Source organism: Squalius cephalus (genome assembly GCF_949319135.1).
Source record: "Squalius cephalus genome assembly, chromosome: 3".
Classification (NCBI taxonomy): Eukaryota; Metazoa; Chordata; class Actinopteri; order Cypriniformes; family Leuciscidae; genus Squalius; species Squalius cephalus.
The window spans coordinates 53,527,854-53,542,999 of record NC_137124.1 but is presented as its reverse complement, the minus strand read 5'-3'; the positions used below and the strand labels follow the sequence as shown (position 1 = coordinate 53,542,999).

At 38.5% G+C, this 15,146-nt stretch overlaps 2 protein-coding genes across 2 annotated transcripts in view; both read right to left on the bottom strand.

The window, feature by feature from the left end:
* The window catches only part of phlpp2 (PH domain and leucine rich repeat protein phosphatase 2), a 64,098-nt gene extending 49,344 nt beyond the window's left edge, over nucleotides 1-14,754 (bottom strand). The window contains exons 1-3 of the mRNA XM_079865452.1: nucleotides 14,435-14,754; nucleotides 10,833-11,110; nucleotides 2,392-2,525 (exon numbers count right to left, since the gene is read on the bottom strand). Coding sequence (XP_079721578.1) covers nucleotides 2,392-2,525; nucleotides 10,833-11,110; nucleotides 14,435-14,611 — 589 coding nt within the window. The 5' untranslated portion in view covers nucleotides 14,612-14,754. The remainder of the gene's footprint in view (nucleotides 1-2,391; nucleotides 2,526-10,832; nucleotides 11,111-14,434) is intronic.
* atxn1l (ataxin 1-like) overlaps nucleotides 2,970-15,146 on the bottom strand; it is an 87,377-nt gene continuing 75,200 nt past the window's right edge. The window contains exon 4 of the transcript XR_013820460.1: nucleotides 2,970-3,018. The gene's annotated coding sequence lies outside the window, so the exon portion shown is untranslated. The remainder of the gene's footprint in view (nucleotides 3,019-15,146) is intronic.

The window sequence follows — 15,146 nt, the reverse complement described above, 5'->3', positions numbered from 1 at the left end:
GAGAGAGGAGGGGAGCGGTAACAACCAGGACCGGCAGCATGTGATGAGGCACACCTGAATCTAATCGAGCCTCCTCACCGCCGCTGTTAAAGCGTAGCGTCAGTTCTGGAAGGTCCCGTTAGTCAAGCTCGCATCAGATGACTCTAAGCTGATCCACATCCATCTATAGGAATACGACACCTATCACAGCATCCATATATAAACTCCTTCAGTATTATCAGCAACTATCGCTATCACATTTCTCAGGAACTAATTACCCTCCTCCATCCCCAGCTCCTCCTCTCATCCAGTCAGGAAATGGCATTCTGATTCCCCTTTGAGACTAAATTCTCGAAATATGTTGTACATTAAAATATTTAATAATGATATCTGCAATACATTTATGTTGTTCTGTTCTGTTTACCCTAAGGGGGGTTATTGCTGCTCTTCCTGCTCTTATCTATGCCAGGCTTGCCCTGAACAGAACCACACCACCAATCCAAACTGTATGCTAATTGTCAATCGTATTTGACGATAGTGGTCCTGACAGAAACGGAGTGCGCCGCTCCTCGAGAGACCGGTCTCTTTTCCCAGTGCATGCATGCTGGTGTCCTCGAGGGTCCAGGAAGGGAAGCATGGAAGGATTCCCTTATGGGAAGACTGCCTTATGGACTGACCGCCTTTTTGGACATAATGTTTTTTTTTTGTTAAAGTCCCCCTATAGTCAATAGTTGTATCCCTTAAAACTCATCTTTGATCACCAAAATGATATATATTTAAAAGTTTTTTCCAATTCCTATCCTAAAATTCTACATGCCTTAAAATAGCTTGAATGTAACTGTACACCCTTGCCTCATTTAGTATACGCGGTTCGATGAATATGTAAATGAGCCCCGCCTCCACTCACTCACACCAGCTCAGAGATCCACTCGTGGTTACAAGGCAGTTTGTGACGTCAGAAACACCAGCGATTTCAAACAGCGTTTTTGAGACTGTCTTTGGTTCACTGCAGTTTTAAGAAGAAAATACTCAGCAATTGTTTTGACTTGTGCATTTGTACACGGTTTGTCTTAAAGCATATTAAAAACACCACATAGACATATAAACAAAATTAAAAACTTTTACGAAGCCTATCCGAGGCTTGACGCCACACCCATTGTGTCTGTCTTTGCTCCTCTTGTCATATATATACAAACACATACACACACACACACATACATACACTGCCCAGCCAAAAAAATAATAATTGCCGTTTGGATTTAAATAGCCAAATGCTTAAGAGTCTGCGATTGGATCATTATTGCAGTGATTATTATGTTTCTAGCATGTTAAATGTGCTAAGACACATCATGGCCATACTCCAGTCAAGGATGACAACGTCAAGATTCATCAGGCTCAAATTGTGAAAAAATGGTTTGGAGGGAGCATAAAGAATCATTTTCACACATGAATTGGCCCCTCCAGACCTTAAATTCATTGAAAGTCTTTGGGAATTGCTGGACTCTTGCATTGTCAATACAAGATCTTGACCAAAAATTTATGCACCTTTGATGAAAATACATTATTAACATTTATTTCCATCAAGAGGTGCATCAATATTTGATATTGATATACATTGACATAAATGCATGTAATTATGGTGTGTGTGTGTGTGTGTGTAATTATAGAGAAAAATAATAGAGGTAAATAAATATAAAAAAGGTCAATTGCAACAGTAGTTTTCTATTTGTATTGAGTTGTTACTCAGGTTTTCATTCTTGACAGAGATTGGCAGTAAAAAAAAAAAAAAAGTATGATGGTATTACAATGGATATCTGGACTGTTTTGGACATGCCATGGTGCGTGTTGTTATGATTTAATGTCAAAGCTACTGCATTGTGTACACAGTACTTTTTTTATAAGAACTAGAAGGAGGAAAAACACATTTTGCTGATGCTTTTTTCAATCTTGCTCTGCAACCTCAAACAACCTATCACATCATCAGAAATAGGTTTGTACATGATGGATACTGGAACAAAAGCATAATTGGCATCCTTTGTGTGACTGTAGAGAAAGAGCTAGAATCCCCTCAACACTGATGTTGACACACACTGATGCCTAACATGAGAAAACAGCCCATTATTCGTTTCAAAGCTGTCAAACCAAAGAGAGAATAGGGAAAAGGGTTATATACGAAAACACAGATTTGAGCCCTTAGAGTAGTATTCGCACTGAGAATGGCAGGCAGAAATGGTACACGAGCATCCCTCTCACGCGGATACGACGGCTAAAAAAAAAAAACACGACGGCTCGGGTGGACTTAAAGAGTTTGCTCTGTAAAGCCAGCAAGCTGTTCACATAGCTCTGGGATTTTGGTCCGGTCAACAGAGCTAGCAGTGCCAGCGTTCAGGCTGAAACCGGCCCACAACTCACCACTGTAGAAGCGGATCATGCAGCTGAGGTCCGAGTTGGCGGCTTCCTGCTGGACACGGAGCGGGTCTTCATAGCCCATAGCAGTCAGGTATTCATAGACCATCTGAAGAGGATGCTCAGAGGGGTCCAGCCTCCTGCAAACAGGAGGAGACGCTAGTCAGACATGAGAACAAACTAAAACACAGTGTTCGAAAACATAAAGTGGCATATACTCAAATAAACTTCAGACATACATACACTAACGTTCAGAAGTTTGGTGTCAGTACGTTTTTTTAATGATTTTTTTAAAGAATAGGACGCATTAAATTGATCACAAGTGAAAAGAAAGCTCTTATATGTGAATAAAAGAATAAATTAAATCTGTTCATCATATAAAGTGATCAAGTCTATTTAGAAATTTGGACTAAACCACTCAATTCATATGGATTCGTTTTACGATCTCTTTATGAACTTTTTGAAGTGTCAAAGTGGTAGTTGTGTAGCTGTCAATGGACAGACAGAAAGATCTCAGATTTCATCGGGAAGATCTTGATTTGTGTTTTGAAGATGAACGAAAGTCTTAAGGGTTTGGAACGACATGAGGGTGAGTAACTAATGACAGAATTTTCATTTTTGGGTGAACTATCCCTTTAAAGCCACAAAACCCCATCTTTGCTGAGGTTTCCAAATATGGACAGACTGGTACACATTATATGTAAAAGGTTTCACAGGCGGTATATAATGTTTATGGCACAAAATTCACTAAGTATTACGCAAGTATTGAACATCGGTGATGAGAAAAAAAAGTGTGCAAATTTCCATGTGGGCCAACACACGACCCAGTGCAAGTATCCTAGCTCTTAACAAGCGTGATAACACACAGGTGTTTCAATTTAAGATCAGACTCTATCCTAACATCCTCCAGCAGTGACTCTCCCTCAGAGCTGGGTGTTTTCCCAGCCCGGCAGACAGATAATATATCCCAATCCAGAGGGATCACGTCTAGTCCAACTCAATATCTCAACATTCATTAAAGCGCTGAAGTGAAAGAACACCAAGCTCATGGCGTCTGACAATATTCCCTTTAAACAAAGCAAACAATCAGTCTGCTGATCTGTTTCGATGATCTGTTCGTGATGTGACGGCATCCTGCTTTTTATTAAAACTGTCTGGCCTCATATTCGCCCACCTTTCGCAGCGCCGCCGCCTTTCTCTCCCTGATTAAATCGTCATCTCATTCCAACGCTCTAATCCTGTTAAATAAAATGGTTTCACTTCACAATAAGGTCTCATTATTTAACATCAGGGTATGTTTACACGACAACGACGTTCTAAAAATGGAAGTTTTTCCTTTGCGTTTTTGAAAAGTTTCTTGTATAGATGACAACGTTGTCAAAACGATCCCCCGTTCACACGGATCTGAGAAAACGACTAAAAATACTGTATTCTGCTGCCAGGCCAGTAGATGGCGATGTCACTTTGTAAAGAAACTACGCATATACTATAGACTCAACACGTAATACGCATGCGCATGATGTTACGATTTCACAAATTACCGTTTTTGTAGTTTACCGTGAGACGATAACGGTACCTTTTTCAAAAACGTACTCTTCGAAACCCATTTTCAAAAGTTTGCGTTTTCAGACCCCTGAATTACAAATTTCGCAGCCTTACAAACAAGTACAGTGAAACTGGAGCTTTAAAAAAAAAAAAGTGGAATTTTATCAGGAATTTTCATGGAGCTTTAAAAATTTTTTAAAAAAACATTGAAAATATAATCAGGAATTTGCAGTCCAAGCCAATAATGTTTTGTACACAACCAATAAGTCTTCAATATTTTTTGGTCAATTTTCCCGGAAGAGAAAGTGTGATTTTAAATGAAATAATAGGAGTATAATTGCATGTAGATGACCTTAAAGCCACAACACCCCATTTTTAATGAGGTTTCCAATAACAGTAATTCACTGTCCAAGCCCCATAATCGTCCAATTGCGCAGCGCCGCCACCTTTCTCTCCCTGATTAAATCGTCATCTCATTCCACCATTCTAATCCAGTTAACGGCTCCTCGTTGCTCCGAAGCAGATAAACCAGCGGACAGTGCAAATCCGCGACCCATAGCCTGGCACTACCAGAATGCAGCTGCTCTGACCCACATGCTTGCCAACAGACCTATCAGATGTCCTCGTGTTAAAGCAGAGCAGGGGTCCGTCTGAGGCCCCGCACCTTCACGCTGAAGCCCGATTCACCTCTTTTAGAGGCAGAGTGCAGCTGACAAGGACACTTTAGAGATTTAATGCTTTCTTGCTGCTTACCTGAAGTGAAATAAATAGACCTGAGTAGAAAGCACACACACACACACACACACACACACACACATCAGCAGATGTCCCTGTGAGCTGCCCTAATGTGCAGCCTCCTCACAGCTAATTCAGCTTAGCTGCCTGGCTTTACCTCGGCTCAGGGCTGGACTGCTTCCTGCGAAATGATGTGATTTCAGTCATCTCAGCCGCAGCCCAGTCATTCCCAGGAGGGCAGAGAGAGGGGAAAGCATGACTTGCTTCTCTCTCTTTGTCAGGCACACCTTAAAAACCACCACAGACACTACAGACGACACGCACTCTGAGGAAAGCACAAGCCCGCCTCGAGAGCGCGGGGAGTGTTGCAAACGCATGTAAATTCCTTTGTTTTGCTGTTATCTTGCAAAGCCGCTATTGCTAATGTTCATAATTTAGGGTTAAACGTCCTTGCACACTGAGTCCGAAATTTTCGTGGGCGTTTTTTTGTATTCATCATTTGGTGGCTCTGAATTGTTAAAGCTACACTGTGTAGGATTTTCTCCCATCTAGCGGTGAAATTGTTTATGACTACCAACTGAATATTACTTTCTAGCCCCTCCCATTCCGAGGGCGTTTTAACTCCTACGGTGGCCTTATTATTTCAAATCTGCCGGCAGTCGCGAGTAATCTCCCCCTTGCATTCGTCACGGTGCCACTGAGTGTAAAAACGCGAAAGGCGAAGCTTGAATTTCCAGGTATGTCCCTCTTTGGCTAATGTATTTTCAAGATGGAGGCGCAATATGGCTGCCGCCATTCGAGCGACTCGCTCGTATATATTCTAAATGGCAGATTCTACGCTCACGAGAATACTTGATTAATTGGTAGAAGTAATTACACATTAATGAGCACATATCATTTTGAAAGAACAAAGTGTTTTTTGCTAAGAATCTTAAATTTAAACTTAAATTACACAGTGTAGCTTTTAAACACTCAAAATGCTTGCTACGGATGCGAAAAACGCAGAAAGAGATCGAGCACAGATATCGTTGTAGTTATTCTTGGTGTGAACAGGCCTTTAGGGGGGCTACAAAATTTGGAAATCCAGATTTTAGTTCATTAGGGATAGTTCACACTAAAATGAAAACTCTTTCATCAGTTACTATTTTTTAACCCTGTATGACGTTCTTTGTTCTGTGGAAAAATGTCTCTGTTGTTTTGTCCATAAGGGAACCAACATTCTTCAATATCTTCACTCGTATTGTGCACAAAAAAGTAAATTATGTCGAGAATTTTCATTTTTGGGTGAACGGTCCCTTTGAAAATCTCTGCTTTTTCTAGGAACGGGAAAACATGACTTGCTAATAGCTATTGGTTTTGAGGAGATTGTTAAAATTTTTGAGGGCAGAATATAAACAAATAAATCCATGTAAGAGATCCACATTTAAAACTTTCAGGAGTACACTAGCATATCCACCTCATGTTTCAACGTGGAAGTTAGTTATTTTCTGTGAATGTGCGATACGACTGAATTATTAGCAGCATAGTGCAGTAAAACTATCTGAACTACAAACAAGCGTGTTTTTGGTTACAATCATAATTAATGAAATAAATTAAAGGGGCTATATGTAGAATACAGAAACCCTTGTTTTTAGCGACACTGGTGGCCGTTAAGTGAACTGCAGCCAGAAACGTACCGCTCGTGCACATCTAACGTACTAGAGAGTTTGTTTGTGATTCAATTACCTGATATACTCATGGCAAAGTTCTTTTCCGTTTTTTCGCTTAGAAGTAAAAAGAAGTTGCAAATACCTTTGCAGCAACACACTATTAACGAACATCCTGACGCCGTCCACGCTACTGAGAGCAATGTTTAGATGAATATGTAAATATGTGCTGCTCGCTTTCCTCTCAATAAAAAAAAGAAAAAAAGAAAAAAGTGGTGAGAAAGCAGCAGTTAAGAAAGCATCTGATCGTAGCGATGTGGATGTGTTTGCACCAGCTCTACAATTCACCGGCATCATGTCGACAGACGAGGTTATTAACATTACACTGTTATGATAATTTGATTATAAAGTATATTTGAGACTATAGACTATATAGATCTGGCTATATGAGACAAACAATTATGTTGATATAAAAACTGCCTTATGTGCAACTTAAATGTTAGTACTACTCAGTTTTAGCTATTTGAGTGTTGATGATTAAATAAGTTTAATTCATTCATTCATTCATTCATTATTAATTGATTATTTCTTTTGGGTTTCGTTTTCGGCCAAGCGCAATCTGAATTTTTGGTTTTTGTTTCGACCCAGAATTTTTATTTCAGTGCATCCCTAATATTTTCACTGTTACTATTCCATAAACACAGAGATGAGTCAGGCTTCAAAAATAAACCATCAGCAAGACATAAATAGAAAGTAAAACATCATGCTGTACTTTCTATTTATGTCTCTTGTGAATCAATGTAAATAATAATCCGTTTTTAAAAACTGACAGAGCACATCCTTTAAAACCAGACACTGAACATCAAATGTCACAGATCTTCCTCTTCCTGTCAATATGTCATGACCTTTTAACTGCATCAGTTGGCTTGTTGATATTTTCACTGAAAAATGTACATTTTTAAAATGTTATTTAAATTCTTTATCTTTACAAAAAAACAAACAACTTATTAGGATTTCAATCTGAAATGCAGCTATGATGCCACCCCATGATAGCTATAAATTCTCACTCACACTTAACGATGACATAATGGTCATTTGTTTATCATTTTTAATTATAATCTCCATGTTCTAAAGTCTTTTTTCCACAAACCTCATCTGTGTTAGTCAGCTAGATCTATTAACAACAACATTGTCACAGGAAATTAAATCATCACAGGAAACCAAATGTTTAAGTCTGCAATGTATGGCACAAAAACAAATATTTATGAACAATGAAGACATAACCTTGTGGAAGGTGAAAAGTACAATTTTAAAAAGAGCACTTATGACGGGTATACTTTAAAAGAATATACAGTACTAAAGGACGAATGAAACGTTTGTGGACACTTAATTGTTGATTTAATTTAAATGAATAGTATTATAGTTTAAATTTATATGAAATTCAGACCAGGTAGACAGGGTTTATATTAAGCCTTAGTTCAATTAGGAGATTTAAGTAGCTTTCATATACATGCCTTAGAAAAAAACATTACTGGTGTGCATCTTGAGACGAAACAATGGCACTAACATATGTTTTAAGATATGTCAGAACAAGTTGCTTTCAGTTAAACAGCTCAAACATGCATTTTAGTCTGAGACTAGCTTAAGCCTCGTCTGTGAAATCGGGGTTTGAGTTTTTTGACCCACTTAAGTAGGACTTCAGTGCATCTTTACATGCAATTACATAATTATTTAATATTATATATTATTATTTAATTTATTGTCTTTGAAATATGGTTAAAGTTCACTGCTGAATGTACTGACAAGCATTTATAGTGAACTAAAAATATACTTTAAAATCATTTCTATTAGAACTTGTGTCATGTATTGAAATATATTTGTAATTACAGAGAAAATTATATCGTTGGAATCACTTTCAGAGCGATTTTTTCCAGCTGATCAACAATAAAAACATTGACAGCCAATTAAAGAGTTCGAATAAACAGAATAATATTGTGAGTTATAGTCTTGGTGTGAAATGGCCTTAATGGGATAGTTCACCCAAAAATAAAAATGCTATCATCATTTACTCACCCTCAAGTTGTTCTAAACCTGTATAAATTACTTTCTTCTGTTGAACACAAAAGGTATTTTGAAGAATGCAACCAGAGAGTTGCTGGTCCCATTAGTCTCACAAAGCCAGACCTTCAGACTGACAGCAGAAGGTCTGGACTCCATAGCAGCTTTCATTGGCCAAGGACCGCCCAGAGTAGCCTGGTCCTACCAGACTCTCGTACATTTCATTTGTACAGAGAGTCTGGCCACTCTCCATTGACAAGCGTTAACTTCCTTGAAGGTGGGGACTCTGTCGAAGTTTAAAACTATTGGATCTGCCCAGAGCCACTCTAGATCTGCCATAACCAATCGCTAACGTTTGGTCGTGACGTAACCCTACAACTCAAACTAGCGCACCTCAACGTCATCGTTCTCAGTCACTCCCTCTGTTCGCTGATTGGACCGCCAAAAAATTGGCCGGAGAAAACCCAAGAATATACCGCAAACCCAGACTGAGAACTGAAGGAAAATGAAAATTGTGCGGAAGTACGTAGGGGGCGGAGCCAGGCGACGCCCAGAGGCCATCTGACTGACATGTAAAGCAACCAATCACAGTTCGTTTTGTTCCTCGTTATGTTTAGAGGTGTGAAAATGTAATGTTGATGTCCCTACAATAAAAGACCGGTGTGTAAAACTCTTGGACGTATTTTAAAGAGTATGCCGCGAACATTACATACTTCACATACATTTAGTTGCTCCTGATAAACGCTCATTGTCACAGTTATAAACACGACAGTCTTCTTTTTCCATGAGGGGGTTTGGCACCACAGCATTTTTGTTTTCAGGTGGACCATTAAAGAACGCGACACACACGTCTCCCGGACATCCTGTAGAATTCAACCAATCAGAAGACGATCTCAAAAATCCTGAAGTGTTTCCAGTTAAAGGGATACTTCAGGATTTAGCATTAAGCTTTGTATTAGTAGAAAACCTGTAGTATTTTCGAATTACCGTGCTTTCCACCCTCATATCCCCCTGAGATGAGAGATTTATGTATTTTTTGTCTGGAAAAAATCCTCCGATGACGCAAAAATCGTCATTTTGCATCATCGGAGGATTTTTTGGCCAGAGGCTAAAGACTACAGCCAGTAGTAGGGGCTGTCCCGCATGTTTTCAACCCGCCCATAGAGGGTGTGATCTCACTCACAGAATGTACACAGTGTCAGCCATCTTTTTTTGGAAGCTAAGCTAGCAGGCTCTTGTTCTGTGGAGAAAGCTGAGTAGTAGCAGAAAGCTGAGTAAGTAGGGGTTACCATCCTCTTTTTCCCGGACATGTCCGGCCGTCGAGATCGTCCAAAATGTCCGGGATTCGGCTTTTGCTTTCTGCAGTCGCCATTCATTGTTTACATGCACACCTTTTGTTTCAGTCTAACTGAATTCATTCCGATTGGTGAATCTGAATGTAGTGTTTACATGAACGCTAAACAAGTGATCGGTTGATGTGCGTTTTAACATTGCTAAGAAAATTCCCGCTCCTCCGTGAGAGATACGAGACCGGTGCGTCTCACAGGTGTCGCTCATCAGTAATCACGCCACCGGCCTCGCGCCGTTCTCCCGCGGCCTCGTCCTGCTCGCCACCGTAAACATAATGAATGGCGACTGTAGAACGCAAAAGCCGAATCCCGGACATTTTGGCCGATCTCGAAATCCCGGGCAGACTCGTCACGGAGACTCACTAGTAGCCTAGCCTTGTTGTTTACTGCGCGCTCTTACCGGTAGGCGTGGCTTGGGAGTGGCCTCGTAGAGCAGCGAAGCAAGTGCATTCTGGGAGTTGTTGTCTTTCATCCACATAAGCCAAAAATACATTTTCTGGATTTTCTCAGTCTAGAAAGCTCCAAATTCAAAAGTAATTTCACATTTCTTCTACATAAATGACCCATTTTAAATACACATTCATCTTTCCAGAGGTGAAGTAGACATTCAGCCAGCGGTCCATGAGCGTGACGTCTAAGGCTGAGACTAGTCCCCGTTGACTTCCATAGTATGGAAAAAAAATATATACTATGGAAGAAAATGGAGACCAGAAACTGTCTGGTTACCAACATTCTTCAAAATATCTTCTTCTAAGTTCCACAGAACACAGAGTTTTAATTTTTGGGTGAGCTATCCCTTTAAGACACTAGCTCTCTCATCCTTCCATTATCCTTAATGTTGAACCCTGAGATAAGACAAACAGGTTCATAACGACGCTATTTTGGAGGATCATTAACATTTATAATATCAAGAGGAGCAAATAAATAGCTAATCCTACAACTCATGTAGCCAGTCATTTGTAAACAACGAGCCTTTGATATTCACATTGTCATTTCAGATAAAGCCCCTGAACTCTGTGTCTGGCCCGACTGTTCCACAGCGCGAGCCTGATAAGGATCATTATCGAGATGAGACCACGTCTAGCCAGAAAATGACTGTGTGTGTGTGTGTCACCTGATTAAGTCGCCGTGCAGCTGCAGGTAGAGACCCTGCACGTCTCTCTGAGCGCACAGCTCTTCAGCGGTGGTGTTGGTGGAGCACAGCACCAGCTTCAGGTCTGGCTGAGGGGTGGTGGAGGTCTGGGGGCCCGATGGTGGAGGCTGAGGCTCCGAGGCCCCGTAGAGGCACACACACCCTCGATGAGCGTCACCCTTCAGCCAGTCCCGCTCGCGAGAGCCGAACCGCGTCTTCCGGGTCACGCAGCCTCGACTGCCATTCCTCTTCATGTTACGCTGTGGAAGAGAGTCTTGATTAGATGCTGCTTGTGTCTGTGAAATTATGCCCTTCTAGAAATAAGGCCAAATAAAGTGTTTTAGAGCACAAATCAGTCATTGGAAACCATCCCTCGGTAACCACAAGTTGGTGGCTGTCGGGACTCCACCCTGTAACACAGAGCCTGTCTGAGAGACATCAGGTTTTGTTTTCAGTTGCAGAGAACTACGGCAGCCCAAATATTTACCCAGGGCACAAACGCCCTGGAGGGATGTGCGAGTCCAGATTATTTCGGAGACGCCATGCCATTAGTCAGCCTGGTGAAATCATTTTCACTTAATTTAAGTGGGCACTAACTTTAGCAGCACAACAGGGTGTGCAAAACAACACTGAACCTTTCAATGCAAGGACAAAACAAAACTGTGTTCTGTGTTCCACGGAAGAAAGAAAGTCATACAGGTTTGGAACAACCGGTTAAAATAATAATGATACTGATACATAGAAGAAGATGATGAAATTATGTTATGTTTATTGATTTTTATTGATTTCTTTGTAATAATAATAATAATAATAATAATAATTATTATTATTATTATTAATATTATTTTTATTATTGATCAACATAATAACAATAATATTTATTTATTTTTATTGATGTATTTGTAATGATTATTATGATTAATAATAAGAATAATTACTATTATTATTATTATTTAACCAGTTGTTCTAAAGCTGTATGACTTTCTTCTGTTGAACATAATAATAATAATAATAATAATAATAATAATATATACATTTTTATTGATTTATTTGTAATGATTATTAAAATAATTTATAATAATAATTATAATAATGTATAATAATTATTATTATTGATAATAATAAAACTATGTTGTTTATTTATTGATGTATGTGCAATAATAATAATAATTATTATTTTTATTATTTTTATTTTTTTATTATTATCATTATTATTATTTTTATTATTATCATTATTATTATTATTATTTATTTATTTATTTATTTAATACCAATTATTCCAAACCTGTAAGACATTATCTCTTATGTCAAACATAGGAATAATAATAATTGATAGTGTTTTAATATTTAATTAAAATAACTGTCTATTTAATGTTTTAATACTTATTTATTTTATCACTGCTAAGTAATCCAATAGTGATTAATATTTTTGGTTACACTTTATTTTAAGGTGTCATTGTTACAGTGTAATTATATATTTAAGTACTGAGTAATAATAATTAACTACATGTAGCCTACTTACCATTGGGTTAGGGTAGGATTAGGATTTGGTTGAGGGTTATTGCATGTAATTATGCATAATTTATTTTTATTACTATGGTAAGTACATGTAATGTAACAAGGACACTGTAAAATAAACTGTTCCCTTTTTTTTTTTTTTTTTTTTTAAATCAGCTGTTATTTAAAAAATAAAATAATAAAATCGATTTAACCCCAAAATCATACTGGGATTATTTTGTCCTACATCATTTTAAAAAAAAATAATAATAAATAATAAATAATAATAATAATAATAATAATAATAATAAACATCTTTTAAAAAATCTCCTCCACTTCAGTAATTGTTATTAAAGTTTTTTATTCTATTAAACTATAAGACTTAAAATGATATCATTAAAATATATCAATGTTCATTTCGGATTTTTCCTGACTGTTAACTGATGCTTGTTAACCGACAAGATTATGTTAAATTAGAATGAAATGAAATTAGAATGGATGAGTGTCAGTAGTTTGATTGTAATCGGACTATCACAGTAAGAATAAAAAAAGTCACATGTAACCACGCCAATCGGAATGAATTGACCAAATCTGATTCAAATTTCATTCCAATTGTAAGTGGTGGTTTAAACCTTTTCTAATTCGATCAAGAAACTCTTGACTGTATTGAAACTGCCCGAAATGCATTTTTTATGCATGTGGAGGATGGTGTTTTCCGTCGATAGCCTACTGGAACGCGAGTGAAGTAGCCTACAAATCCTTTAGTCTACTTAATAATTAATAGTTTATTATCCAAATACATCGCGAATATGGAAAAATGCTGAATGAGAGAGACTTTGTGAGCCCAACGCCGGTTTCTGTTTCGCTTTAAATTCATTCGTTTTGGCTTGACATAGTTATATTTTTCATTCTTGTTCTGTTCTGAAAGTGAGAGAAACAAAAAAAAAAGCTGTTTATAGTGTTTTATAATGTTTGTAAACATGATTGTAACAAAAGGAGACATTGCTTACATGACTCAATAATTTTATGTGTGTAGCCATTTTAAAACCAATTAGGCCTAACTGATAATATTAATTGTTCAAATTGGTTAGTGGTTAACCAGTTAATTATGAGCATACCTAACATCAATTAAACAAGTCAATAAAGAACTATATTACTATTACAGTACAAGGAAACTGGAAAAAAAAATGTTTTATCACTTTTCGCCATTTATTGGAAATTTCCGCCATTTATGAGACAACGCTTGGCATACACTTTTAACAAGTGTACTTAAAAACATAGTCATGAAAGTGCACTCTATTAAAGTACACTTAAGTGGCCTTTTATTTCATTAACATTACTTGCAATAACAGTTCATTTTTAAGTACACATTCAATACACTCATTTCTCAAAAGGGCAGTATAGGCTGATGGTCAATCAACAAAATCTTCACTGAACTGACTGAATCAATCAGAGTTTTGTCAGATATAGGCTAGTTTTAAGAAATACATGATAAAACAGCTTGCCATACTCAATACGCGTTTAGGTTAAGTAGAACTAGACTAGTTTTCAGTTAACATGTGTCAACGCAACAGTCAGGGCGAGATTTGCTGAAAAACAGACCAAACTCTTCCATCTGACGCAGGTGTATATACACCGAGATAGTAGCGATTACAAAAAGCGCCCTGTGCGTGTGTGTGTGTGTGTGTGTGTGTCTGTGAACGCCCCCTAACAGGTTACAGGCGTTATACAGAAACTATTAACTGATACAGCCAATAAAACATAAAGTGATAACATTCTCTATAAACCGACATGGCATTTCTAATCCAGAACATCTATTATCACAGGCTGTCCCACAAAACCTAGTGAACCGCCTAGATAGACAGCAGCACTGGCCACCATAGGATGCCCGCTCAGCTCACAGATAACGCGCCTATGATGCCCAAATACGCTGTCTAGGCAAGGGAGCTCGCTAGGTTTTGAGACACGGCGGCGTGTGAAAGTGTTATAGAGATAATTGCTGATGCAGTTCACGGATTCACGCGTACTTTGGCCCTGGTGCCTAACAGCAATAACGCTGCGACCTAAATAGAGCTGGAGCTGGTTACCTTTAAAACGCGTATTCCTGTTCCTGCTCGGGCTGTCGGTGCGGTGGCTCGGTCATGCAGCGCCGGGTTCAGCGCTGCTCCTCTGCCCGCCCGGCCATCCTCCACATCAGCTGCATTTCTCCGCTCCGTGTCGGCACTCTGGAGGAGCGACCGCGCTGTGCTTTTCTCGTCCTTCATTTCGCCTACATTTGACGTTTTTCAGCACATAAATCCAGATGTAGAAAAGCCACTGGCGAGTGATAAATTCCAGTACAGGAGGCGGTAGAAAAAGCCCATCCTGATTTGATGAGACGCCATAGTGGGACTGAAGCTCACGGCTGTCAAATAAACCCAATCAATAAACATAAGGGGGCGGCGCTACTTATTATTCATAGCCGCCTCTCATCCTGTACTTCCGGTACTGAATTATTCATGAGGACACTTAAAGTCCCCATGAAATCAAAATGGAAGTTTTTTGGCTTTTAGTATGAATATTTGAGCCTTACTGTTATCTGCAAGATAGTTTGCTCCAAAGCAATGACAAAATTCGCATTTAGACACAGATTTTCTGTCCAATCAAAAGCTCTCTAGAGTGTAAAGCGTCCCGCCTCCTACATTATAAATAGATTCTAAAGCTGTGGCTAAAATCGGTCACTTGTTCACACATTTACTATTCTCTATTATGGCGAATGACACTTAGTGCACTATATATGGGATTCAGACAGTGTAAATA